This window comes from Anolis carolinensis, chromosome 1 (genome assembly GCF_035594765.1).
Source record: "Anolis carolinensis isolate JA03-04 chromosome 1, rAnoCar3.1.pri, whole genome shotgun sequence".
Taxonomy (NCBI): domain Eukaryota; kingdom Metazoa; phylum Chordata; class Lepidosauria; order Squamata; family Dactyloidae; genus Anolis; species Anolis carolinensis.
In genome coordinates this window covers 166,892,880-166,920,403 of record NC_085841.1, presented here as the reverse complement: position 1 = coordinate 166,920,403, position 27,524 = coordinate 166,892,880, and the positions used below count along the sequence as shown (strand labels likewise).

Genomic DNA, 27,524 nt, shown 5'->3' with positions numbered 1-27,524 from the left:
TTTGGTCTAGATCCGTCATTGTTTGGGTTCACAGTGCTCCCTGGATATAAGTGAACTACAACTCCCATAAATCAAGGTCATTTCCCACCATACTTACCCAGTATGTTCTCTTGGTCATGGGGGTTCTATGTGCCAAGTTTGATCCAATCCCATCCTTAGTGGGGTTTAGAATAGTCTTGGATTTTAGGTGAACTATAAATCCTAGCAACTACAATTCCCAAATGTCAAGGTCAATTTTCCCTAAAATCCACCAGTATTCAAATTTGGGTGTATCAGGCATGCATGCCATGTTTGGTCCAGATCCATCATTGTTTTGAATTCACAGTGCTCTCTGGATGTAATTGAGCCACAACTCCCCTAAATCAAGATCAATTCCCACCAAACCCATCCAGTATTTTCTGTTGGTCATGGGAGTTCTGTGTGCCAAGTTTGGTTCAATTCTATCATTGTGGTTCAGTATGCTCTTTGATTTTAGGTGAACTATAAATCCCACCAACTACAACTCAAGAACTCAATGAATGTCAAGATCAATTACTCCCAAACCCTGCGTGTATGCAAAATTAGCCAAGTTGGGTCTGTGTGCCAACTTTGGTTCAAATCAGTCATCATTTGGGTTCACAGAGCTCTCTGGATGTAGGTTGACTACAATTCCCCATAACCAAAGGCAATTACCCGCAAACACCTCCAGTATATTATGTTAGTCATGCGGGTTCTGTGTGTCAAATTTGGTCCAAATCCATCATCAGTTGGGGGCGCAGTCGTTTCTGGATGTGGGAGCCCATAGGAAATCGGCCACATTGCCGCCCACATACATACACGCATTCATACCCACAAACATTCACTTTTATTATATTTGGTAAAAAAGTGGGCCACGATGTTTGAAAGCTAACACTCTGTCCCTCTTTATGCCAAATAAAAGTGTCAAGGAAAACATGTGGCACTTCAAAGAAAACACCAGACTCTTTGTTGTGCTGCCAAGAATACAATTGTCAAATGGACATTCTGGGATATGTAGTTTGGTGAGGTACCAATACTCTTTGGCAGAGAATGCTGAAGACCTTGTACATCTAGAACAATGATGCCATAGCACTGCGCCCTGGCAGTTAAAAGTAGTGTCAAACTGCATTAATTCTACAGCATAGATGTAGTATAGATGAAATGGTCAGCCATTTCTTTCTTGCCTTCTCTGTTAGAGTGCTTGTGCCTTACCAAACTACAACCTCCAAGACTCCATAGCATTGAGCCATAGCAGCTAAAGTGGTGTTAAACTGCATTAACCTTACAGTGTATGTGCCCTAGATGAGGCATCCCCAAACTACAACTCTCCATCTGGGAAGAAGTGGCTTTAAATTGATAAGCAGGGCGCGTAAGATATTTCACATTTTTTGACACCCACCAAAACAGAAGATCTGGCTAGGGATCTCTTCCAAATCTAATTGCTCTTCCTTTTAACACCAATAAAGAGATTGGCTGTGAATATGTATTTAAGAATACTCAAGAACTGGTTTATTAAAAGCACAACATACAATATAAAACAGTGTATAAAACTGACAGTATGTTATCCATAAAACACTGCTATGACTGAACAGTATCAGAAAAAAACAATTGCAAAATTAGGCAAGGATGGTGACTGAAGGGGCTTATTTGTTTTTTATTATGACAGAGAAGAGCTGAAAAGATTCTCATACCAGATTTATATCCCATTTTTTCCACTGATGTGCTCAGTGCAGATTAACAACATTACCATTATGCAGAAGAATTACAATAATTCAGAATAAACATATAGGAACAGTCATATAGAGCAGAGGTGGCCCATGGGACCTCACATTTGATCGAAATGTCCTCTACATACCCTACAGCAGTGGTTCGGTTCCCAACCTTTGGGCCTCTAGGTGTTTTGGACTTCAGCTCCCACAATTCCTAACAGCTGGTAAATTGGCTGGGATTTCTTGGAGTTGAAGTCCAAAACACCTGGAGGCCCAAAGGTTGGGAACCACTACCCTACAGGTTGCACTTTTCCCAACCTTGATATAGAAAACCAATTGATTTTGGTTCAAAATGAAGTATTTCAGAGACAGCAGAAGCAAAGGACAACAGTGGCTGGATCTACACCTATATCCCAGGATCTGATCCCAGATTACCTTCTTATTCCAAATTATCTGGCAGTGTAGACTCATATAATCCAGTTCAAAGAAGATAATCTGGGATCAGATCCTGGGATATAGGGCAGTGTAGATCCAGCCTGAGACTGCAGCATTACCGAGTCTGAAGGAATGCAGTTCTGTATTTCCAATAGTACCATGTGTATCTAACTGAAGGGGTTTAATTTATTTCAGTGCCAACCATACCTGGCTATTCTGCCTCCAGTATACTAATGTATACTGTATTTCTTTCTTGTAAGAATAATGCTTTGGGGTACTTTTAGGAAAAAAACATTTAAGGGAAAAGTTCACAATTATTCCCGAAATGCTGTTTTTTCTTACCAAAGAAGCACTTGAAATCAGCTTAATTAGTACGTATTTGCTGTTTGACAAATTTGTCTGGAATTTCTGTTGTAAATTACAAATTATTTCCAATCATTCCGTACATCATTCTTCTTCTTCTTCTTTTTTGCATCAACCATCAGTATTTTTTTAAAGTTCCATCATTAAGTTATTAAATCATTTCATTTTGGTCATACTCTTCAGTTCAGAAACCCAGTCTGGATCATCTTCTGCTTCAAAATCCCTGCAAAAAGATAGTGAAAGTGTCAGATCTCATTATAATAATTTCAGAGAGAGGAAAGAAGAAAACTAGAACCACAGAACAAGAAGGGCTTCTATTTTCTCACAATGAACATGCACTGCCTACAGTATCCAGCAGTCCTATAGATTCTATAGTCATTCTGGAAAATCAAAGTGACTTTCTAGATAGCCTGCCTACATCTCTTTCAATTCACTGTCTATACAATACATCTTGTCTCAGTTAAGTTAGTAAGCATTTGGAGAAAGTAAAGGATGATTTTCCTTTGGGGAGAAGTGTTTTAGGCCCTTCTACACTGCCATATAATCCAGATTATCAAATCAGATAATCCACATTAAATGCTTTAAACTGGATTGCATGAGTCTACACTGCCATATAATTCAGTTCAAAGCAGGTAATCTGGATTTTGTATGGCATTGTAGAAGGGGCCATAGTTAGCTGAAAGGAATATCCTTGTGCTCTCATGAAAAGTGAGTGACTTCTCATATAAATTCTCTTATACATCATGTTTATTACAACCTTCTTAATCAATGTAATAGATGTTTATGGTCACAGGGCACAATCTACAAATCGCTCATACTTTTCTCCACTAGTTCCACAACTGACTGAGCCCCAGGCATTTGACTAGTGTTTCACGGCCCATATACTTTCAAATGCAGGTCATGGTGCTGTTCTAATATTATGCATCAATTTAAGCAATTATTAAATAACCTATTATTCCCAAGTTTCAGGCCTATCTGAAAATCCATGTGCACTAACTCTTCTACAGGCCCCTCCTTAAATATTACGGCAGCTTTATAAATGATTCTGTTAGAAATACAATACCATTATTAGTCAAGTTTGATATAAAGACATAAACAAAATAAATCCTGGTTAAAATACTGCTTTAATCTATGTAATGTTATCTGTTTATTATGTTAGTTTAATAAATGTATTTTATTTTGTTTACTGTTGATATTTGGGCTTCGCCCCATGTTAGCCGCCCCGAGTCCCTGCGGGGAGATGGAGGCGGGATATAAAAATAAAGTTGTTGCTATTATTATTATTATTATTATTATTATTATTATTATTATTATTATTATTCCCCAATAATAGACTAGACGCCAACATACGTATCTTCCTCATCTGATCTAGGTTCAAGTCTCCCTGTATCTTCCATAATTATATCCCCATCTGGTTCGTCAGATGCTTCTGTGTCTTCAGTAAGTGGTCCTTTCAGTGGGTCATCTGAACCTTTAATATTAAGAAAATGCAATAAAACAGGTTACTTGTTCCCAAGATAAGTATACTAAGATTTGGTGTAAAATTCAGGGTAAGGAAAAAGTACTGCACATTCCTCACTTCCTATTTTCTCATGTAAAGGTCTTCATCCAATGTCAGTCACTGATTTAGAAATCTCTGGCTCTGAACTTTCTTAGTCTTAGAATATACATAACTTCCATCTTCTCTTTTGAATTTGTTCTATCATATCCATCAACATTTATTACTAGCTAGCTAATTTAAATGGGCATACAGTTTATTATGGTGTTCAACATTTTCGAAAACTCATTGAACCAGAACTGGTTCTAGGTACTGGAGATTGGGGCCTCTTCTACACAGCTGAATAAAATCCCACATTTTCTGCTTTGAACTGGAATATATGGCAGTGTGGACTCAGATAACCCAATTCAAAGCAGATATGGTGGGATTTTCCACCTTGATATCCTGGGTTCTATGACTGTGTGGAAGGGCCCTAGGACACATGCTTATGGACTTCCTTTTCACCTCTGTTTTTTCATCAGTTTATTCTATACCTTCTATCTTTTTGCTATCATTATAGTCTGCCATTATGTCCAAAGTGTAGCAAACTACCACTGGCATCTTGGCATGCCCCAAAACAGCCAATAGCTGTTTGAGCCACATCTGGGTCCAATAGCAGACTATGGAAAATGCATTTTCAAGGTTGGGGAGTGGGGAGAGCAATCTCTGACTTAAGCTTCTTGAATTAGAATGTGTCTGCAAACAATACAAATTCAGTTTTCATAGAAATCAATAAAACAAATATCCACAAGTACAACAGCAAAGTGAATATGTGTGGAAAATGCCTGAACACAGCACATGTTCATGAATAATCTGAAATGAAACCAAAGAACCATATAACCCAGAATATCAAGGCAGAAAATCCCACAATATTTGCTTTGAACTGGGCTATCTGAGTCCACACTGCCATGCATTCCAGTTCAAAGCAGAAAATGTGGGATTTTATTCAGCTGTGTGAAAGTGACCCAAGAGTGCACTGAATATGGTCCCTTCTACAGTGCCATATAAAATCCAGATTATCTGCTTTGAACTGGATTATATGACAGTGTAGGCTCATATAATCCAGTTTAAAGCAGATAATGTGGATTATCAATTTTGATAATCTGAATTATATGGCAGTGTAGAAGGGGCCTGAATCTAATTTAATAGCTTTCACTTTGTAAAATCATTTTACACTTCCCTGTTCAATGCCTGCATTTAGACAAAGTAGTCCAACTATCCAAGTTGCATAAACTGTCTATGACCCCTTCCACACAGCTATATAGCCCAGAAAATTATGTCAGAAAATCCCACAATATCTGCTTTGAACTGGGTTATCTGAGTCCACACTGCCATATATTCCAGTTCAAAGCAGAAAATGCGGGATATTATTCAACGGTGTGGAAGGGGCCTTTGTTGCTCTTGGAGGATCTACTACACTGTCCCAGTATCCCAAGTTAGACAACTTATTAATAAAATCAATTCAATTCAATTTCAGAAGTAGCTGAACTCTGACGATGTAGTCCAAAAGACAATAACAAATGTGTGATTAGGCAACTGCCCAGTCATCTATTTTTGCCAAATAGATGGTGACTTCTGCTGCCCCAATACAAAGCACATCAGTTAATGAATGCCGGCAGATTCTTGCAACAAGCTTTCAGAAAGCTCCCATCACAGTATTCCAAGACCTATGTGTTGAGGCATATTTAGTGTTGGATTGCTGATATATTGTAATTTACCTGCTTTGTAGATTGTGTATGTTTTAAAAGCTAAGCTAATATCAGCATTGTGGAGAATATTCATCAAGGTTTCAGGAGGTTCCTTAGACCACTGCTTACGCACAATATTTTCATCGTATTTTCTCACGAAGCCACCTAGGCACACAAACAACAAGCATTAAATGGCTAGTGCAGGCACCAATGCAAATGCATAATTAAAAAACTGATTTCGACAAATATCTAGATTGTGTCTGGGATCAGACAAAACACATTGCGATCGAGGCAAAAGGGGAATATTTTCTCAGCTCATTATGTGCAAATAAGACTTCTTCCCAAGAGTGTTTGGGTCATAACAAGTTTTTAAGGTACTGAACGCATTGGCCACATTTTTAAAGAGTTAAGCATAATCAGAGTCTCAGTTCACACTGTATGAAATTGCAGCCACAGTGTCTTGGGAACATTTAATTATGTAAATGCCTACTAAGCTCTAAGCAAACAATGTATTTACCTGCTGGGACAAACCACACTTTTAATTCAGCAATTGCGGTTTACAATTATTTAAGATGTCAAATATAATAGAGCCATGAGGAATTAAGGACTTTTTGGTGAAGTAGTTCCCAAATGGAACCAGTACGTAAAGGTTGAACATAAGCTGGAAAAACCTAGGTTCACATCTCAGCTCACCCATAAAGCTCAGTGATCTGTTGTGGGTCAGTTACTACCTCTTAGCAGCTAAAACTCCACCTAGATTTATGCAGATACTGTGAGAATAACAAGGGTAGAGATTATGTATGCCATCCCAAACTGCTTTGAACCCATAAGGCAATGAAAATAAAATAAGCCAATTCATTTCTGTATAAAAACAGAGATTTCATTAAACTGAGCATCGATTTAATCTGTATTGTCTTTAAATCACAATTTGACAAATCTATTGATGTTAATGGATATCCATCCTTTCCGGGTTTCTAACTATTTGTAAGATGTCTGCTGTTTCGTTCTTTGTTAGATAGTCAACCTAAACCTTTGTTAAGACCCAATGAAATTGTGACAAATCTCGCAAAGTACTAGAGCTCAGCAATCTGAGGCTGGATCTACACTGTCATATAAAATCCAGATTATCTGCTCTGAATTGGATTATATGGCAGCGTAGACTCATATTATTATTATTATTATTATTATTATTATTAAACTTTATTTGTACCCCGCTAGCATCTCCCGAAGGACTCAATGCGTCTTACAAAGGCCAAGGCCTCAACACACAATATAACAATACAAAACAAAAGGCAAATTAAAAACAATTAAAACAGTATAAACAACAAGCAATAAACAATATGCTAAAACACAATAAAACTGGGCCGGGCCAGAGTAATGGGTACAAGATTAAAAGTGCTGATGTGACAGGTGATATATAAGGCTTATAGGGCAAGTGCAGAGTGCGATATACGATCTTAGTTCTAATAAAGTGCTTATGGGACTTGGTGTTGGAGATTTCCTATTAATCTGGGAAGGCACATTGGAACAGCCAGGTCTTCAAGTTCTTTCTGAAGACTGCCAATGTAGGGGCCTGTCTGAGATTATAATCCAGTTCAAAACAGACAATCTAGATTATTTGATTTAATAATCTGGATTATATGGCAGGGTAGATCCAGGCCCCATCTACACTGCCACATAAAAACCAGATTATTTGCTTTGAACTGGATTATATGAGTCTACACTGCCATATAATCCAATTCAAAGCAGATAATCTGAATTTTACATGGCAATGTAGATGGGGCCCCAGCTTCACACTCCATTCATTCTGTGCCTGAACAAAGCAGTCATGTGCTAAGTTTAATGAGATACTGAAACTTTCTCCCACTGGATTGCCTGCACTACTTCTACTATGTCTATATAGTAAAATTATTACAAATGGGCAAAATCAAATCATCACAATCCAGCATGAGCCCAGTTTTTCAAGAACCTGGAAAAAAACCCAATGTCATTCAGGTACCATCTATACCCTGCCTGCAGCCTTTCTCGCCCACTGGTTTCCCTTTCCCTGGACCTTTCACAAAATTACTTTGCAGAGAGATGACAGAGGAAAACCAACAAGAGGAACAGAAAAAAGATCATATCAACTAAACTGAGTATTGCAGGACACCATATCTGAGAGAAACTCTTGAGTTTGTAGCATGAGCTTTTTAGGCTACTTTCTCAGGTGCCTATTTCAGTCCTTTTGTGTTTTCACTTGATATTTCTGATGGGTTTTCCCGGGATCACACTTCTATTTATTTACTTAATGACACCATTTAATGAAGTCAAAAATTAAAAAAAAAGAAACCGAAACAAAGGCAAAATCAGCAACCAAACATTTGGCCTATTATACAATCAAATTAAAAGAAGCTGCTGTGGGACAAAACTGCAAAACTGTAAAAGCAATAACCTGTTCTTTAAATTGGTTGCTGTGAGTTTTCTGCTCTGTATGGCTATGTTCCAGAAGCATTCTCTTCTGATGTTGTGCCTACATCTGTGGCAGGCATCCTTAGAGGTTGTGAAGTTCTTTAAATGCTTGGCTTCACCTAATGGTGAAAAGATAATATAGGGGCCAGGTATGCCTCTCTAATGAAGGCTCTCCAAAATTTAAAAATCTTCTCCTTTAGCCACCTGCTTCACCTCTCATGGCAGGAAGACCAAATAAAGTTTGCATTCCTCTACATCTAATCTAGACAGAGATCACCCACCAACTTTAAATAGGACTGTAACTCTAATGATGAATAATCCGTGTTTATGTGTACATAAATATGTGTTAAACATACATGCATATACAAATTTAAATAAACTTACTTGTTTCTTCCTGGATTGGAATACTAGAAGACAATAAAGATGCATTTTCTAGGACATTCATCACTGTACTGGACCTTCCTTTTTCCCACTGTCGTCTTTGTGGGTTTCGTAAATCAGCTTCTGGGGAGACTATAAAGAAATGTTTTATAAAAATTGACTTGTGCCTTTCTGTACTCCATCAGACAGCCCAATCCCATGGATATGTACTTGGAAGTAAAAAAAAAAACTGCTTTGAACTGGATTATGAGTCTACACTGCCATGTAATCCAGTTCAAAGCAGATAATCAAGATTTTATATGATAGTGTAGATGGTACCCGAGTTTAACAGGGCTTCTCCCCAGTATGCATAGGATTGCAGTTTTAGAGAATCAACTCAAAGATCACCTGTACTCAAGGAAGTCCCAAAATGACTTCATTAGAAGTGGCCTCGATTAATAAATTACTTCATAATTGTAAATATATTTTACCTTTTTTATCCACAATTTTTTTCTCCCGTTGCATTTCACAGAAACTAGCTTCTGAATTCTTGTTGCTGGTATATTTTCCTTCTTCCTTTAAAATGTTTAGAAACAGAAATGTAATGGAACAAAAAATACAAAGTCTAGCTGATTTTGTTTTAATCAGGGAGCAAATTATTTTGAAAAATATCCAAGTTACAACTATCCGGTAATCTTTTCTAGTGAGTCATGTCTTCTCATGATATAGCCAAAGTATGACAGCCTCGGGCGGGACCTACACTGCTATATAATCCTGTTTCAGAATGCAGATTAACTACATTGAACTGGATTATATGACAGTGTAGAGTCATATAACCCAGTTCAATGCAGATAATCTGCATTCTGAAACTGGATTATACAGCAATGCAGATCCAGTCTCAGTTTACTAGCTTCCAGAGTGTTCAAGATTGAGTTGTTCTAGAATCCACTTATTCATCTTTTTGGCAGTCTAGGGAATCTGCAGGACTGTTTTCCAACATCACATCTCAAATGAGTTCTCATCCACTTTTTCACTGTCCAGGTTTCACAACCATACATAGAAATGGATAATGCAATTGCATGAACCAATTATATACCGTTACATTTCAGAATCTTGTCTATTTATATCTATACTGATTTTGTTGTGGTTTAGTCAAAATATATTCCAAATATTTAATAGCAATTCAACATTTGAACAAATAGTGTTCTCATTGTGCAAATTACTGTAAAACATGCTGGTTTCCCACCATTTTTAAGCCACTTAATTTTGTGACAAGAATGTGAAGGAATGATCAGAAGTAGACAAATACCTTCTCTGAAGAAGTATTTCTTATACGCTTTGCCAGACAGCTTCTTGTAAGAATTGTGCTGGCTGATGGGCGGTTCTTGGGATTCTTCTTGAACATTTGCTTTATCAAATAGTGAAATTCATAAGTATAATGTGATGGAAGTGGATTGTAGTATCCTTTACATATCTTCAGTATAAGATGTTTCCAGCTATTTGCCTGAAACTAAGTTGAACAAAAACAAAATGAAAGCAGATGTTCTATTAGCAGAGATATTTATCACTTTTAAAATTTCAAAAATACCTCAATAGTGTACAAAGAATAATTAATTTTTTCTTTATACCAATGCATGTAGGACACCTCTCATCAGTAAAGCCTGTTGTTAATTTATATAATAATAATAATAATAATAATAATAATAATAATAATAATAATAATATAAAATAATATTTTATTGTGTCAGAAGCAAACATACTGCAAGTTGCTTCTAGTATGAGAGAATCGGCTGTCTACAAAGATATTGCCCAGGGGATGCCTGCATGTTGTTACCATCCTGCTGGGAGGCGTCTCTCATGTCTCCGTAAGCTAGGGCTGACCATCTACACCTACGGACTGGCAACCCTTTAAGGAATACTTGAAAATAAAGCAGCAAGAGACAATTTCAACAAACCACGATTAGAAACTAAAGAATGAAAGATCCTGAATGTGAGACAAGAAAGGGGGAAGAGACTAAGCCATTAAACAACTAGTACAAGAATTAAGTGAAATGCAAAGTAGAAGAATAGAAGTAACAATTTCCCCTCCCTTCCCTTTTCCTTCCCCTTTTTAAAAAATATTCATTCCATTCCTGTGTATCCTGATAGCTCCTTATTTTTACTCTTACCCTTTCTCCCCCCCCCCCCTTATACCTTTTTATTTACCTTTGTGAAAACCTTTAATAAAAATGTTTTTAAAAAAATCTAGGGCTGACAGACAGGAGCTCATGCCGTCTCACAGATTCAAACCGCCAACCTTCAGGTCAGCAATTCAGTTGGAACAAGGGTTTAAGGCAAAAGATTTATACGATCTAATTGAAGATTTTAAAAACCCTGCTGTTGCAATTTTGGTATGAATTCATCCCATCTCTGTTCTGCATGAATTAAACAATCTAGAAATGGTCAAAAATGCAATACAGGTTGAGTATCCCTTATTTAAAATCCTCGAAACAGAAGAGTTCCATATTTTGGATTTTTTTAGATTTTTGGAATACAGTACTTGCATATACCTAATGAAATATCTTGGAGATGGATCCCAATTCCAAACAAGAAATTCAATGATGTTTCCTATACACTGTATATACAGCCTGAAGTTAATGTTATGCACATTATTTTTAATAATTTTGTGCAAAGTTTATGTACATCAGAAAGCAAAGGTGTCACTATGGAGTATTTTGGATTTCAGCATTCTGGATAAAGGATGCTCAACCTGTACTGCGAGTAGAAGGAGTGCATATAATATTGTACTTTTGGGGTAGCAGTACACTATTTTGAAGAGGAAGATGTGCAATAAAGAAGCATTTTAACACTGCCATACATGGATGCATATGCTGCATCAACTGTGACCAATGTATTCCACCCTACTACATATGGACAAATATATCAGGATACCAAGCATTAGCTCTGGGTATAGAAACTCTGGGTCCCCCCTGGGGGAGAAGAGCGGTATATAAAATAAATAAATAAATAAATAAACTGCCCCTAAATAAATTTTTGGAAGTTAAAAAAAGGACTAAATGTACTTACTGGATGCTTAAGAGTACACAGCTCATATAAAATGCAACCCAGAGACCATATATCACTGAAACAACAAGTTTGAAAAGTGAGTTAGATTAAGACAAAAACACACTGTTTCCTTTTGTCACAAATAAATAAACTTTTTGATTTGGAAAATACAGACAATATTAAAGGCCAATCATTATTACTGATCTGAATTGTGTGGTTACAGAGTTTGATGACAAGAATCACAAACAAGGATTTGATTATATTAAAATGCATTAGGAAAATGGAAGGGAGCTACTCCAAGTATATACTCCTTCCATACACTACACCAGGGTGGGAACTGTGAAGTTGTACAGACACTGCTTGGCTCCTAGCAGCTGGAACCAGAATATCCAATAGTGGAAAATGGTGGAAACTGCAATTGAACAACATCTGAAGGATCATATAATTGCCATCCCTGCATTAAAGTCTTAACTAGCCAGTTGGAGAAAGTGGGTGTCAGGGCAGAAAAACAATAGGAGGCAGATTTAGATAACTGTTTGCTTTGTACAATGAATCCCATATAGAAGTGAACTGAAACTACTGGCATTCTGTGTGACTCAAAAATGCCTGAACAACTCAAGGCTAAGATCTACACTACAACTGTTCGCCCAGTAGCCCTCTATGGGGCAGAGTGCTGGCCAGCAACAAAGAAACATGTACAAGCCCTTAACACAATGGAAATGAAAATGCTGAGATGGACACTTGACTGGACACTTCTTGACCATGTGCCAAATGATGACATTCGTCAAAGACTAGGAATAAAAGCGATCAGCAAGAAAATGCAGGAAGTAAGACTATGGTGGTACAGCCATGTCATGAGAAGAGAACCAACATCAGTAGCACAAACAGCACTATATTTGGAGACTGCAAGATGACGACCACATGGACAGCCAAAGACAAGATGGGTGGACACTATCAACAAAGACATGCATGCTTCCAACCCGAGACCTGAGGATGTCCAAAACAACCCTATGAAAATGACAGTCACAGTGCTAACCCCTCCATTGGGAAAACAGCTTAGAAAGAAGAAGAATCTCATGCTACATAAGGCTAAAGCAAATGCTCTTTCAAGTCCCTTACCTTTTATTGTTGTAGGGCATGTTCTCCCATATTTCTGGAGGCACGTAATATGGAGTTCCCACATAGGAACAAGCATATGCCATTGGACTTGCTCAAAAACAAATAAAGGTGTCATTAGAAACAACAGACTTAAAATATCTAAAGTAGATATGAAGTTCATTAAAATGTAACAATAAAGAGCATGTAGTACCTCAAATGGTAATTACTTGCCTAGTGAGAAGAAGTGCTGATCCAAAGTCTCCCAGCTTTACTTTCCCATGTTGTGTGAGAAATACGTTCTGGATTATGTAGCAATAGAAAGGGAGGGAGGGAGTTAAATCCTTATATTAGTCTTTGCATTTAATCAGTATAGGCAGCATTCTATGTCCCACTAAAGGTGACGGCTACTACATTGTCTGCAATGTTAAGTCTACTTTAGTCCTCAGAATTCAATTGCTGCTAAGTAGCAGGCTTTCTAATATAGTTATTATTTTTTAAATCTTACACAAAAAAGATTATGTCTCAATGCTCATCACTGGAAATTTTCCAGTTGAGATGATATTTGATTGGGTAGCAAGGGCAACATAGACATACAACCACATGCTTTGTTCCCCATCCATATCCTGATTCCAGATTGTTGGGAGGAGGAAGTTCTTTGCCCCCTCTTCCTTTATAGCAATCTTGATCCAGACTACTGAGGTATGGATGAGATTAAAAACCTTTCCCTGTATCCCCAGCAATTCTATTTCTGATGTTTGGGGCCCATTCTCATGAGAAACGTGGACACACAGGCTTAATAGTATTTGCCAGTTCTCTGGTGTGGTGTCAATGGCAGCAGTGTGAAAAGTGGAACCTGAAGTGGGGCAAAGGGCCCATGGCAAGCTACATAGACAGTCTTGGCATACCACATACATGTTGTGGATTGCCCACCTTTGCTCTAACAAGAAATCACTGCAGTTAATCAGGGATATGCTCTATTTTAAATAAAACAATGACACTAGAGTGGAACTAATATCATCAGAGAACCTTAGACTCAAGGAAACCCATCATATATGCCTGTTTTTAAAAAGAACAACAACAATAAACAGTTCAAAGAGATATGTAAAGAAAATACAAAACTGCAGAATTTTACAAAAGAAGTACCCTTAAAGTTTTCATGATATTTTTCAGTAAGAAAGGATCAGTAGCTCTCTTGTAATAATAATAATAATAATAATAATAATAATAATAATAATAATAATAATTTTATTTCTCATCTGCCTCTCCTCGTGGCTTGAGGTAGGTTACAGTATAATTAAAACACATAAACACTGTAAAAATCCTATAAATATATATATATTTCTATAAAATATACACTTTAATATATATCTATAAAATACATATTAAAATACAAAGAATAAAGATTTCACAGTTAACCCTCCACTGTTGGGGTGGTAGTGGTTTTATTGTTGCAGATCTGATTTTTCACAGATTTATTAATATCTTTTGTCTAGGAATCTGTAAGGCCTTTCTATACATCTGTATAAAATTCAGATTATCTGCTTTGAAGTGGATTATCGGGCAGAGTAGACTCAGATAATCCAGTTCAAAGCAAATAATTTGGATTATCTGCCTTGACATTCTGGATTATCTGGCAGTGTAGAAGGGCCCTAGGTCCTCCAGTGTGACTATGTTCAGTCTCAGGTACAAACTGGCCATAAAGTTTTGCTGGATGACATAGGCGATATAATCACACTGCGATATAAACCAGATTTTCAAAGCAGATAATCCAGATTATCTGCTTTGAACTATATTATATGAGGCCTCTTCTAAACAGCTGTATAAAATCCACACTGAACTGGATTATTAGCAGTGTGGACAAAAGACAACCCAGTTCAAAACAGATATTGTGAATTATATGGCTGTGTGGAAGGGCCCTGAATCTATACTGCCAGATAATCCAGTTCAAAGCAGATAATCTGGATTTTATATGGCAGTGTAGAAGGGGCCATAGAGATTCCTAGAAATATGTTCTCTCAGGTTAAAAAGCAATATATTTTCACTTTCATGGGCGTCCTGTACACCTAACCCCAGCAAATGTGGAGGTCTGACTATAATGTCTGAAAATACCTATTTCACTCACCTTTGATTTGATATCTCTATGCATCACACGTTTGTCGTGAATGTATTTGACACCCAGGCAGATCTGTGTAAACCAATCTAGAATCTGGGGCGAAGAAGAAAAAAAAAAGATGTGGCACGTGGAATTATATTTTTGAAAGAGTAGGCAGTCACAAACTAAAGACTGTTGCTTTTGGATAAGCCTAGCTGCCTGCCAAAGCTTCTAAAAATGGAGGAGCGGGCTATTCCTGATGCTATTGCCTAAGAAAGATGGGCAATAGTCTGTGTAATAATCCTGAGAGGTCTGGTAAGGTGTTAGTGGAGGAAGAGACTAAGAAGAGCAGCAAAGCAAATTGTGCTGGCCTGGATGACTGGAGGGTGAATGTGGGGTAGGATGGTAAAAAGACGCTATTGGACAAATTTTGTAGGGCTGGGAACGATAGCAGGACAAGAAGGGAAGTAGGTGGGTTGAATTGTAGTTGTGTGCCCTCAAGTCATTGCTATCTTATGTCAATACTAAGGCCAACCTATCACAGGGTTTTCTTGGGAAGATCAATTCATAAGGAGTTTGCCTTTGCCTTCCTCTGAGGCTGAGAGAGTGTGATTTGTCCAAGGGCACCCAGTGGGTTCCATGACAGAGTGGAGATTTGAACCCTGGTCTATACAGGATGAAATAAAACTGTAAACTACTGGGGCAACAGTTGCAGAAGCAATACCAGGGAAACTGTAGATGTAGGTGGGATGGAAGGGGATTCACAGAAGGCATCAGCCTTGGTTTTTTTAATCATGTCAGAAGCAACTTGAGAACATACTGTAAGTTGCTTCTGGTGTGAGAGAATTGGCCATCTACAGAGACATTGCCCAGGGGACGCCCGGATGTGTTACCATCCTCCTGTAAGGTTTATCTAATGTCCCCACAAGCTAGAGCTAACAGACAGGAGCTCACCTCGTCCCATAGATTTTAATCGGCAACCTTTAGGTCAGTAACCCAACCTTCAGGTCAACAGTCCAGCCAGCACAAGGGTTTGGCCCACTGCACCACCACGGCTCTCTATCAGCCCTGGTGAATCCAGGAAATACCACACAGATCATGTGCTGATCAATGGCTTACAAATAAATACCCACCCCCACCCACCCCCCACCAAAAATAACCTCACAAAATCATTAGGCATTATGTCCTTACCGTATTTTCCGGAAACAACTTCTCCTTCTGAAGTTTAATCTTTTGCATCAGATCTCCATCATCACAGTATTCCATCACAATATACAGATTTCCATCAGCTATATTCAGAGAATTTAAGAACATTTCCTTAGAAGTATTACTATTATGCAAAATGTAGGCATCAGCACAATTTTTAACGAATGAATTCTATAAACAATAATGTAAATAAAGGAGGCTTTTTTTTAAAAAAAGTTCATATTTACCTTCAAACGATTCTGAAAAAGTGACAATGTTTGGGTGTTTCATCTTAGCCAAAAGAATGGATTCATTCCAGGACTTCTCTTTATCAAGGACAGACTGGAAATATATTATTAATAATTTTAAAAATTACTGTAACAGAAGTATAATACAGGTTTATTAGACAAAATTGTTTTTTTCAAGCTTTTAGGCCCCTTTCACACAGCCATATAACCCAGAATATCAAGGAAGAGAATTTCACAATATCTGTTTTGAGCTGGGATATCTGAGTACACACTGCCATATATTCTTTTCTGTCTTGATATTCTTGGTTATATGGCTGTGTGGAAGGGTTCCTAGAAAGAATAAATCTGACAAACCTAAGACATTTCAATTTATAAATAACTACTGAAATTAGTGGGATTTGTTTCTAAATAAATGACCCTAGACACTGGACTATTAAATGCACACCTGAACAAACGCATCTCTTGTTGAGAAATAAATCACTACAAGCCAATAAAGTGTACTTTATATAGCCAATAAAGGGGTTTTTAATCTCCTTTTAATAGCTGTTGTCATGTGTGTTTTATTGATTTGTCTTCATGTTTAGCTACGATAAATTGCTGTTTTAATTATTCACATTTAATTTATTATGTATTTGAGTTTTTACTGTGTACTGTATGGCATCGAATGGCTGCCCTTTCTGTTGTAAGCCACTCAGACTCCCCAAGGGGAAATAGGACAGCGTATAAATAAAGTTGACTTGATTTGACTATTTTAGCAGTATTACATTCTGCAAAGACAATTCAGACCCCTTCTATGCTGCCACATTATTCAGATTATCTAAGTCAGTGGTGCCTAACCTGTGGGCCACGAGACCTTAAATAAGGTCTCATGCAGGGAAAATTGGTGCCAGGGGCTATAGATTATTAAATATGGTTTTTTGTGGGTGAGCAGATGGCGACTACTGGATGGCATATGTTCTGTATCAGAAACTACAGCTGATGTTGTCTATCCAATGCAATTTTCTGAATCAGCACCCAATAACCAAACCGAATCTAAAGTTGACCAAAAACCAATGTGTAACCCTTTTGGTACTAATTTTGGAGAGTGGCTCCTGGCCAAGTTGTCCCTGGTCAAAGTGGACCCCGGCCAAGTTGTCCCTGGTCAAAAAAAGGTTGGGAACCACTGATCTAAGCAGTTAATCCACATTATATGCTTTGAACTGGGTTATATGAGTCTACACTGCCATATAATCCAGTTCAAAGCAGATAATCTGGATTTTATAGAGCAATATAGAAGGGCCCCCAGAAAGACTGTTTCATGCCATGGTGGTAGATGGAGAGTTCTTTAACCATGAAATAATGGGGAGGAAAATTAAATAAATTATCTCAAAAATGTGTGAAGCATAAAGCCACAAACAAGAAACCTTGATCTGGTAGGCAATTGAATGATTATAACTGAGAAATACTATTTATGACATGTCCCATTTAGAAAAAAGTATTTTATGTGAGCCCTAAATTCCAGCATTCTATAGCATTGAGCTATGGCAGCAAATGAGAAATATATATATCAAGAGCGATATATAGATATTTTATGATCAACTGCATCCCTCTTGGATCCAGAAAAACTTAGGAGAACTGCTCTTGATTGCTTTCAATCACCCAGATATTAACATTACACAACAAAAATGTAGACTGCAATAGCTCAACAATGAGTCTGGGAAGTATCGAGTGGACACCTGCAACATAGCTCAGCATGTGGAGTTATAAGGCTGTGCCATGCCATACACAACAATGGAATTGTATTATTTATTTTCAAAGAAGCTGCTTTCCATTGTGCACATGGCACTAGAGTTTCAGGCTGTCAAAATATGCATGACTCACAGTTACCTTTGGAAGTCTTATTTCTTTCATTGCGTATTTCTGGTTTTTGTTTCTATGTTGAACCAGAAGAACTCTCCCGTATGATCCTTCCCCAAGTATCTTCAGCACATTGTATTGCTCCATGGTTATCAAACTGCTTTAATGCTTGCAGGGATCTCTCCAAAACGTGATAAGCTGGGCTTTCTCCCTTCTCAGAATTTCCTAATGCAAAGTAGCACAAGAGCAATAACATTAGCCTCAATTCTCACGACACTGGTCAACTTCTGAAACAACCCTCATAGTGGGTTGCTGTGAGTTTTCCGGGCTGTATGGCCATGTTCCAGAAGCATTCTCTCCTGACGTTTCACCCACATCTATAGCAGGCAACCTCAGAAGTTGTGAGGTCTGTGGGAAACTAGGTACGTGCGGGTTTATATATCTGTGGAAGGTCTAGGGTGGGAGAAAGAACTTTTGTCTGTTTGAGGCAAGTGTGAATGTTGCATTTGACCACCTTGATTAGCATTGAATAGCCTTGCAGATGCGAATCTTGGTTGCTTCCTGCCTGGGGGAATCCTTTGTTGGATTAAAAAACTCTAAAATCAGGACAGTAAATAAAGAACACTCAAAAACAGGGGAATTCCAGACAAGAAACAATCAGGGCCAGCTAATCACCGTTCCTCCAAACAGTTAGTTATGTCCCACTTCCAAAGACAATACCATTCCCCTTCAACGTGTCCCCAGCCATACACTCATTCATATCCTTCCAAGATTGACAATATTTCTCTGCCATGGACAAACCAGGAAACAACGCAGGAGGCATTGAAAAGCAATCACCTACATATCCATATCAATAATAATAATAAAACTTTATTTATATACCTCCCTATCTCCTCAGGATTTTTGAGGCCTTCTAAGGTCTTTTGTTATCCCAGTCTGGGACCCTCATAATCCATTCATAGGATCATTGCAGCACCTTTGTTTCCTGGACTGCTGGCCCCCTCTCCTGTCATTGGGCAGAGAAAAATCTGCATCAAGAGCAAGGCGCGCTCTACCACTGGCTGGCAGGGACCGAGCTCCCGCCTTCACCGGGAATCTCCTCTGATGTCAACTGGACTCAGCCAATTACACCTGGGCAGGAGCAGGAAATTTGAAAGTGCTCTGTATAAAAATGCCTCTTTTTCGATGTAAATTTATTTATTTATTTACAGTATTTCTATTCCGCCCTTCTCACCTCAAAGGGGACTCTGGGCGGATCATATTGTATACATATAAGGCAAACATTCAATGCCATATTTATTTATTTATTTATTTACAGCATTTATATTCCGCCCTTCTCACCCCGAAGGGGACTCAGGGCGGATCACATTACACATATAGGCAAACATTCAATGCCTTTTTAACATAGAACAAAGACAAACAAACATAGGCTCCAAGCGGGCCTCGAACTCATGACATTGCAGTGATTCATTGCAGCTGCTCTCCAGTCTGCGCCACAGCCCGAGCCACATAGAACAAAGACAGAGACAGATGCAGAGGCAATTTAACCTTCTCCTGAGGGGATGTTTGATTCCGGCCACAGGGGGAGCAGCTGCTTCATCATCCACTGCGATGGCACTTCCTCATTCCAATAGCAGCTGGATGATTATTATGGAGTCGTAAATTCGCTAAATTAGCCTCCCCACTTTATAAGTGGTACCTTAATTTCCTACTTGAAAGATGCAACTATCTTTCCGGTTGCTAGGTCAGCAACGAGCAGGGGCTATTTTTTATTTTTAATTGTTGGGTGCTCACCCCCACCACGGGCTGGCCTTGAACTCATGACCTCTTGGTCAAAGTGATTTATTACAGCTGGCTGCTCACCAGCCTGCGCCACAGCCTGGTAATGTATCTCACCTTATCTTTTGTAGATTACCGCTTTGCTGACAACACTTTCAGCTGATTGAATAAACTACCTTGGTGATTTCATCTTCCACTTGGTAAGATTTATTTCGAAACTTTGGCTTCTTTGCTCGCCAAGCGCACAACTCATGCCAGCTGGGCACTGGTGCCATTTGCCACCTAACAGGTTTGGTATCTGTAGCTCAGGTTCCAGTATCTCACTATCCATGGCCATTTAGTAAAGGTAAAGATTTTCCCCTGACGTTAAGTCCAGTCGTGACCGACTCTGTGGGTTGGTGCTCATCTCCATTTCTAAGCCAAAGAGCCGGCGTTGTCCATTGACACCTCCAAGGTCATGTGGCTGGCATGACTGCATGGAGCGTCGTTACCTTCCCGCTGGAGCGGTACCTATTGATCTACTCACATTGGCATGTTTTGGAACTGCTAGGTTGGCAGGAGCTGGGGCTAACAGCGGGCGCTAATTCCACTGCCGGGATTTGAACCTGGGACCTTTCAGTCCGCAAGTTCATTTACATTGCTGTATTTCACCACTTGCCTGCGACTGATGTGGACAAAACGTCAGGAGAGAATGCTTCTGGAACATGCCCATACAGCCTGGAAAACTCACAGCAATCCAGTGATTCCGGCCATGAACGCCTTCGACAACACAAGGAATAACACTTTCAAACGAAGAACAGAACTTTTCAAATGTTGTTACTTAGGGCCCTTCCACACAGCCATATAACCCAGAAGATTCAAGGCAAAAGATCCCACAATAGCTGCATTGAACTGGGCAGGAAATATGGGACTTTATTCAACTGTGTGGAAGGAGCCAAAGAAATATGGCACACTGAGTTTGAATCAGGAGACGCTTTTCATTGGCTATCCTAACCAGCACCAAGGCAAAGAGTTGAGGGGGATCAAAGAGACAAACAAAGGCTCCGGCAAAAGCACGCACAGCGGGCGCCTCCCATTCGCTCCCGCGGAGAAGAGGCGAGGGCGCTCTTCTCTTCCTATTCCGCTTCTCGCTCGCGTGTAAACAGCAGTAAGGAAGGATACTTGCCGGGATGGCCGCGCATTCAGCTCCCGGGGCTCTTCCGCAACCCTTTCCCCGCCTTCCTTGGCAGCTGCGCCGGCGGAGGAGGGAAGGAGGAAGGCCGGAGGAGGGGCTGCCCGCATGGCTGCCTCAATGCCATGGGATCCTGGGAGTTGTCGTCTTGCAAAGGCTTCCGCCTTCCTTGCCAAAGAGGGAAAGGGCCTCCCCACCAAACTACAAACTCCAGACTATTGAACCGTGGCAGTGAAAGTGGTGTCAAGTTGCACCCATCCTCCCAATACTCAGATCATCTCTAAAATTGGCCAACTACAGTGGGTTGGGACTCAGGCCCAATACAATCCCACAGTATCTGCTTTGAACTGGAATATATGGCAGTGTGGACTCAAATAACCCAGCTCAAAGCAGATATAGACTGCATTACTACAATGGAACCCCGGTGGCGAAGTGTGTTAAAGCACTGAGCTGCTGAACTTGCAGACCGAAAGGTCGCAGGTTCAAATCCCGGGAGCGGAGTGAGCGCCCGCTGTTGCTCCAGCTCCTGCCAACCTAGCAGTTTGAAAACATGCCAATGTGAGTAGATCAATAGGTACCGCTCCGGCGGGAAGGTAACGGCGCTCCATGTAGTGATGCCGGCCACATGACATTGGAGGTGTCTACGGACAACTCCGGCTCTTTGGCTTAGAAATGGAGATGAGCACCAATAATAATAATAATAACAACTTTATTCTTATACCCCGCCCCATCTCCCCAAAGGGGACTCGGGGCGGCTTACATGGGGCCTTGCCCAGACACAACAATATAAAAGCAAAAGCAAAACAATAAAACAAATTACTCAACAATAAAACATCACCATTGATAAAAACAGTCATAAAAGGTCAACATACAAAATAAAATGTTAAAACAAGAGATGAGTTCACCAACCCGCAGAGTCAGACATGACTGGACTTAACGTCATGGGAAACCTTTACCTTTACTGCAATGCGCTCTACGTGGGGCTTCCCTTGAAGACGGCTCGGAAATTACAGCTGGTACAAAGATCAGCGACAAGATCAGGCTACAGAGAGCAATCAACCCTCCTGTTTAAGCAGCTCCACTGACTACCGATAAATCTCCGGGCCCAATTCAAGGTGCAGGTTATTACAAAGCCCTAAATGGTTCATGTCCTGCTTATCTCTGCAATCGCCTCCTCCCCTATGAACCCATGCCGGCCTTGAGATATTCCAGGGAGGTCCTTCACTCACTCCCACCTCCGTCCCAAACGCGGTTGGTGGGGACGAGGGAGAGGGTCTTCTCGGTGGTGGCCCCTCGGCTCTGGAACTCCCTCCCCAGGGAGATCAGATTGGCACCTTTGCTGGCCCTCAAAACGTGGCTGTTCTGATGAGCTTTTGAGTGAAAAGTCAAGCCAGTTAACTTATTTATAATTACTGCACTTAATCTTTGCCCCTCAGACTTGTAGGTTTGTTAACTGTTTTTAATGAGATTTTCTGCCTTTCCCCTGATCGCCCCCATACTATTCTTGAGCCTGTATAAGCTCACTCCACACATATTGTACTTATGCCCAGGTTTTAAAGTATCTGATATGTTTTATGTTGTTTTATGTCTTTATCTTCTTTATTTTATATTGTTATACTCTTTAATTTATGGATTGTGTTTTTAACTTACGTTGATACTGGGCTCGTCCCCATGTGAGCCGCCCCGAGTCCCTTCGGGGAGATGGAAGCAGGATACAAAAATAAAGTTATTATTACAGTAGAGTCCCACTTATCCAAGACTCGCTTATCCAAGGTTCTGGATTATCCAATGCATTTTTGTAGTCAATGTTTTCAATGTATCGCGATATTTTGGTGCTAAATTCGTAAATACAGTAATTACAATATAACATTACTGCATATTGAACTACTTTTTCTGTCAAATTTGTTGTATAACATGATGTTTTGGTGCTTAATTTGTAAAATCATAACCTAATTTGATGTTCAATAGGCTTTTCCTTAATCCCTCCTTATTATTCAAGATATTCCCTTATCCAAGGTTCTGCCGGCCCGTTTAACTTGGATACGTGAGACTCTACTGTATTATTATTATTATATTGTGGGATTTTCTGCCTTGATATTCTAGAGTATATGACTGTTTAGAAGGACCCTCAGGCCTCTTCTACACTGCCCTATATCCCAGGATCTGATCCCAGATTATCTGATTTAAACTGGATTATATGAGCCTTGAGATAATCTGAGATAAAATAATCTAGGAGCAGATCCTGGGATATAGGGCAGCATGTTTTCTCCTCTGAGATGATTTGCTAAAAGAATTTTCAAAATAATAATAATAATAATAATAATAATAATAGAACTGCCAGGAGTCAAGATCTAGGTTTAGGGGGTAAATGTTGGTGTTGGATAACACTAGGCTCCCCTCCACCCAGTATAATCCAATTCAATCCACATTGAATTGGATTATATGGCAGTGTGGACTCAGATAATCCAGTTCAAAGCAGATATTGTGGATTATCTACCTTGATATTATGGGTTATATGGCTGTAGTAGGGCCCTATGTAACAAAAATTGAAAAATAATCTGTTCCTGGTTTGAAAGTGTTAATTCCCATTTAATTATGCAGTCCTTACTTTGAAAGAAGTTATGAACAGACATAGGTTAGAATAATTGAAATGTATAATTGCTTGATGATGATTGCTAGAAAATGAAATCTGTATTGATTTGCCTTGCCAAAGTTAACCACTGCATTGGCAGTGCAATAGCTTTCAGAGGGGCAGAGAGAAATTGGCAATTTGAGCCAACTCTCTTAGAGCCAAAAGTTACGACAAAGGGAGGCACAGGCTCCTTCTACATTGCCCTATAAAATCCAGATTATCTGCTTTGAACTGGAATATATAGCAGTGTAGACACAGATAATCCAGTTCAAAGCAGATAATGTAAATTCTCTTCTTTGATAATCTGGAGTACATGACAGTGTCAAGAGGCTTCAGAGAAGTCAAGAGACCCATGGACAGACAGACGCTGTAAATTACAAGGGGGAATGTTCTACAAGGGCCCCGGGAACAAAAGGGAGTTGGGATACTGCCTCTAAGGGCCCTTCCACCCAGCCATATAACCCAGAATATCAAGGCAGATAATCCACAATAGCTGCTTTGAACTGGATTACCTGAGTCCACACTGCCAGTTCAACCAGTTCAATGTGAATTTTGTTCAGCAGTGTGGAAAAGGCCTAATGCGTTGAGAAAGAAAAGAGGGTGAAAATGTCTTTACACAGATAACAGCCAGCTGCAGAGAGCAATACCCCTCAGCGCATGCTCAGTTACCTGGGAGAGAAGAGTGTGACATGCAATCTGAATATGTCTGTAAAAAGATTAAGGGACCCTCACTCAATATGGCACTTTCCTTGCGAGCCTGCTACCCGCAGGTTATTTGATTAAATATTTATTTATTTATTTACAGTATTTATATTCCGCCCTTCTCACCCCGAAGGGGACTCAAATAAATCCTATCTATGATTTCTCCTGGATCTCAGTCTTCGATTTGGACTTAAATATACTAGATTTCTTAACTGTTGCCGAGCAAGGAAATACAGGGAGTTTGATATTTCATCTATACTCCAGAAACTTTGTTTTTGTGGCTGCCACAAACTAGGCTGAATTGGTTGAGACTCCATCTGATATTCATTGAAAAACTATACCAAAATGGGCTGCTAGGGGCTATGACTCACCAGCACTCCAGATGAACTGTGTGAGCTCAGGAGTCCCTTAAAGGCCTGAGTAGAGGTGAAAGGAAGAGGCCACAAGTGGGATTCTTCTACAAAGGCTATTTATTGCGGGCCTACCAATAAGGTGGCAGCAGTGACCACTGTTATGTTGCAACTTGAAATGGGGTTGGCAAGGCTTTTTCACTTTCACAGAAAATTGAAAGCATGTTCTCATTGGTATACAAAGATCAAATCATTTCATTGGTCTAAGCTGGCTAATACAGATTCTACTGGCTCTCTATGAGTCTAACAAGCAGGAAGGCAAAAACATGGCATCAAACAAAGGCACAATTATACTTTCATATCCCCTAAACCCCACAAATTATCAAATTCCCTTTTTAATGCTGTCCAAATTGACTACATTGTATGCCCCAAACGCTATAGTAATGCACTGCGTGACATACTTCCCTGTATCTGCCTTGAGGGTCATCATTCCACTTCTTCTGATAGTGCTATTTTATAAACGTTACTTCCGTTTCACAGCACTGAATGTGGAAACCATTTCACTCAGGTAACTGGCTCTAGTGCCGTGGTGATTTTTTTATATTTTCCCTAGATCTACTATGTAAGTGCAGTGACCAGAAATCTACAGTATTATAGACATGGTTATACTATGGGCGGTATGGTATAGGTACTTCCCAATCTCCAATTCCATTTAGAATTATGGCCAACATGGAGTTTGTTTTTCTTATAGCTCCACAATGCATGGCAGTGTTAGTGCCACTGTAGAAGCCAGCTGCCCACAGCTCAGCCTAATGCACTACTACCTGGTGGCAGTAGTGCATTAGGCTGCAAAGCTGAGCAGTTCCTGACACTTAGCACCACTATGTAATACTGAGAAGTTTACTTCTTATCCTTTAAGCTATTAATCTGCTCAAATAAAGAATATGGTATTTTGCTAACAATAAGATTTATTTCAACTATTCTTCTTAAAGCACAAACGTTTCAGAAATATAGTTAAGACAGACAAGAAATTTTAGACAAAGCCCAAGCGAGTCCTGGCTAAGGAAGAACTCTTTATCAAGAAATTTTGTTAAGAGTACTGTTTTTCCCATTCAACCTGTATGGACCTTTCAACTTCTGCTTTAATGGATTGGGAAGTTTTAAGTAAGGCAAAGGAAGAAAATCCCTGCACCAAGGTTGGCAGAAAAGCTCCCTCTATCAGTTCAAGGTCTCAGTTGGATCCTAGCCACATATTTTACATGCCTGAAGATAGGCGACAGACAAACACAGTTAAAAGCTCACATCTGTTAAAGCCGTTTTATGGTTAAAATAAAAATAGGTTAGTGAAAGCCCATCTCAATGAGCCATTGCCAAGGCCACAAGAGCTGGGAATGCATCACCCCTGTGGCTTATTGGATATTTTAGTACCAATAATAATAATAATAAACTTTATTTATACCCCGCCATCATCTCCCCTAAGGGACAGATAATATATACCTATATTTTTATTTTATTTTAGTAATGGTTTTGTTTTAATGGATTGTTTTCTTTTGTTTGTTGGATTTTCTGTCCCATATTTAAGCCGCCGCCTTGAGTCCCTTTGGGGAGATGGTGGCGGGGTATAAAAATAAAGTTTATTTATTATTTATTGCAATATTTATATCCTGCCCTTCTCACCCAACAGGGGACTCAGGGCGGCTTACAATAAAACACATTTATAAAAATTGTACAATGCACTACAACAGTGAAAAATTAATTAAAGTTGTTGTTGTTATTATTATTAACCAAAGTTAAAGAGGGCTTTTCATTTACAGGAGCTGTACACAAATAAAATCTTCAAACATTTAAAACTCATTCTTTGTACTGCTCTTGTAGGTTGATAGAAACTTTTTTCAGGGCGCTGTTTGGCCTGTAGATGAAACCAGTGCTAGCATCTCCCCATTGTTCAAGCTGTTCAAGCGAAGACACACAAGGGCTCTGCTCTTTCAACCCGTCTGGCAACTTGGATAACTTCTGATGTATGCGGCGAGAGCGTCTTACAGGAGTTAGAAATTTCAGGTCCTTAATAGCAGAATCATTGGATTCACACTGTAGCTTTTTCTTTGCGCTTGGGGACAGAAAAAGAAAAGGCCATTTACATAAAGTAGATACTGAATCAATTTTGTATTAATTATAACTTTAAATAACTGCTGATAAATCCTCCTCCCAATAGATAACTATATTAGATATGTTAAATAACCTCAGGAAACATGAAATCCAATTTATCAAGAAAATGTTGATATAGTTGTCTCTGGCACAACTATTGCTGTAAAAAAGAAAATCCTGAGAAGATTTTTGGTAGGTTTTCGTAGGGGTAAATAGCAAGCACATATTCTAATAATGTGAATCTATACCTGGCTACCCAAGTTAAGTCCCACTGGGTTCAGTATAGGACTTATTCTATATACTAGTCACCCCTGTATACTATATAGTTTCTGTAAGTAAGTATACTCTGCGAAAGTATACTGTAAAGAAATCAGTGCTCACCTTTCCAAAAAAGGAGTAGTTGACAAATTATATTTAATTAAGTAGGAGCCCACTTTGTCATCAGATTTTGACTCCAAAATTTCATCTGTGTGGCTTTCACTCTGATCTTTTTCCTGTAATAGAGGCTTACTGCTCTGTTCATTTTTTTCTTGTTCAGACTTTAAACAAGCATCTGTTGCTTTTTGGGAATCTTCTTCACTACTAGATTCCTCATTTTCATTTGCAGGATCATCTTTGGAAATATTTTCTGATGTATTTTTATCTAAATTTCCTTCTTTGGCCTCATCGTTTTGAGTGATTTGTTCCCTCACAAGTTCCTCTGG

At 39.2% G+C, this 27,524-nt stretch overlaps 2 protein-coding genes across 6 annotated transcripts in view; both read right to left on the bottom strand.

The window, feature by feature from the left end:
* Window positions 1–1,479: 1,479 nt before the first annotated feature.
* On the bottom strand, window positions 1,480–24,835 carry nek3 (NIMA related kinase 3). Of its 5 annotated transcripts, none has more exons than XR_009999922.1 (15): window positions 20,986–21,124; window positions 18,072–18,266; window positions 16,206–16,299; window positions 15,964–16,061; window positions 14,803–14,886; window positions 12,912–12,979; window positions 12,702–12,788; window positions 11,604–11,658; window positions 9,847–10,047; window positions 9,029–9,113; window positions 8,562–8,690; window positions 5,760–5,894; window positions 3,855–3,975; window positions 2,006–2,727; window positions 1,480–1,878 (listed from the first exon to the last, which is right to left on the bottom strand). XR_009999922.1 is itself a non-coding variant. In XM_062958320.1 (14 exons), the coding sequence occupies exons 2-14, from the start codon at window positions 18,186–18,188 to the stop codon at window positions 2,661–2,663; spliced, it is 1,341 nt and encodes a 446-aa protein (XP_062814390.1). In that variant the 5' UTR covers window positions 18,189–18,266; window positions 24,697–24,835; the 3' UTR covers window positions 1,480–2,660. The 5 variants fall into 5 exon arrangements, 3 of the variants coding, with proteins under 3 accessions (XP_062814390.1, XP_016851467.2, XP_062814391.1); XR_009999924.1 differs by having other exon boundaries at window positions 2,025–2,727; XM_062958320.1 differs by lacking the exon at window positions 20,986–21,124 and adding an exon at window positions 24,697–24,835 and having other exon boundaries at window positions 1,480–2,727.
* The window catches only part of ckap2 (cytoskeleton associated protein 2), a 22,126-nt gene continuing 19,379 nt past the window's right edge, over window positions 24,778–27,524 (bottom strand). Inside the window, exons 7-8 of the mRNA XM_008115653.3 lie at window positions 27,202–27,520; window positions 24,778–26,782 (exon numbers count right to left, since the gene is read on the bottom strand). Of these exons, the coding sequence (XP_008113860.1) occupies window positions 26,527–26,782; window positions 27,202–27,520 (575 nt within the window). The 3' untranslated portion in view covers window positions 24,778–26,526. The remainder of the gene's footprint in view (window positions 26,783–27,201; window positions 27,521–27,524) is intronic.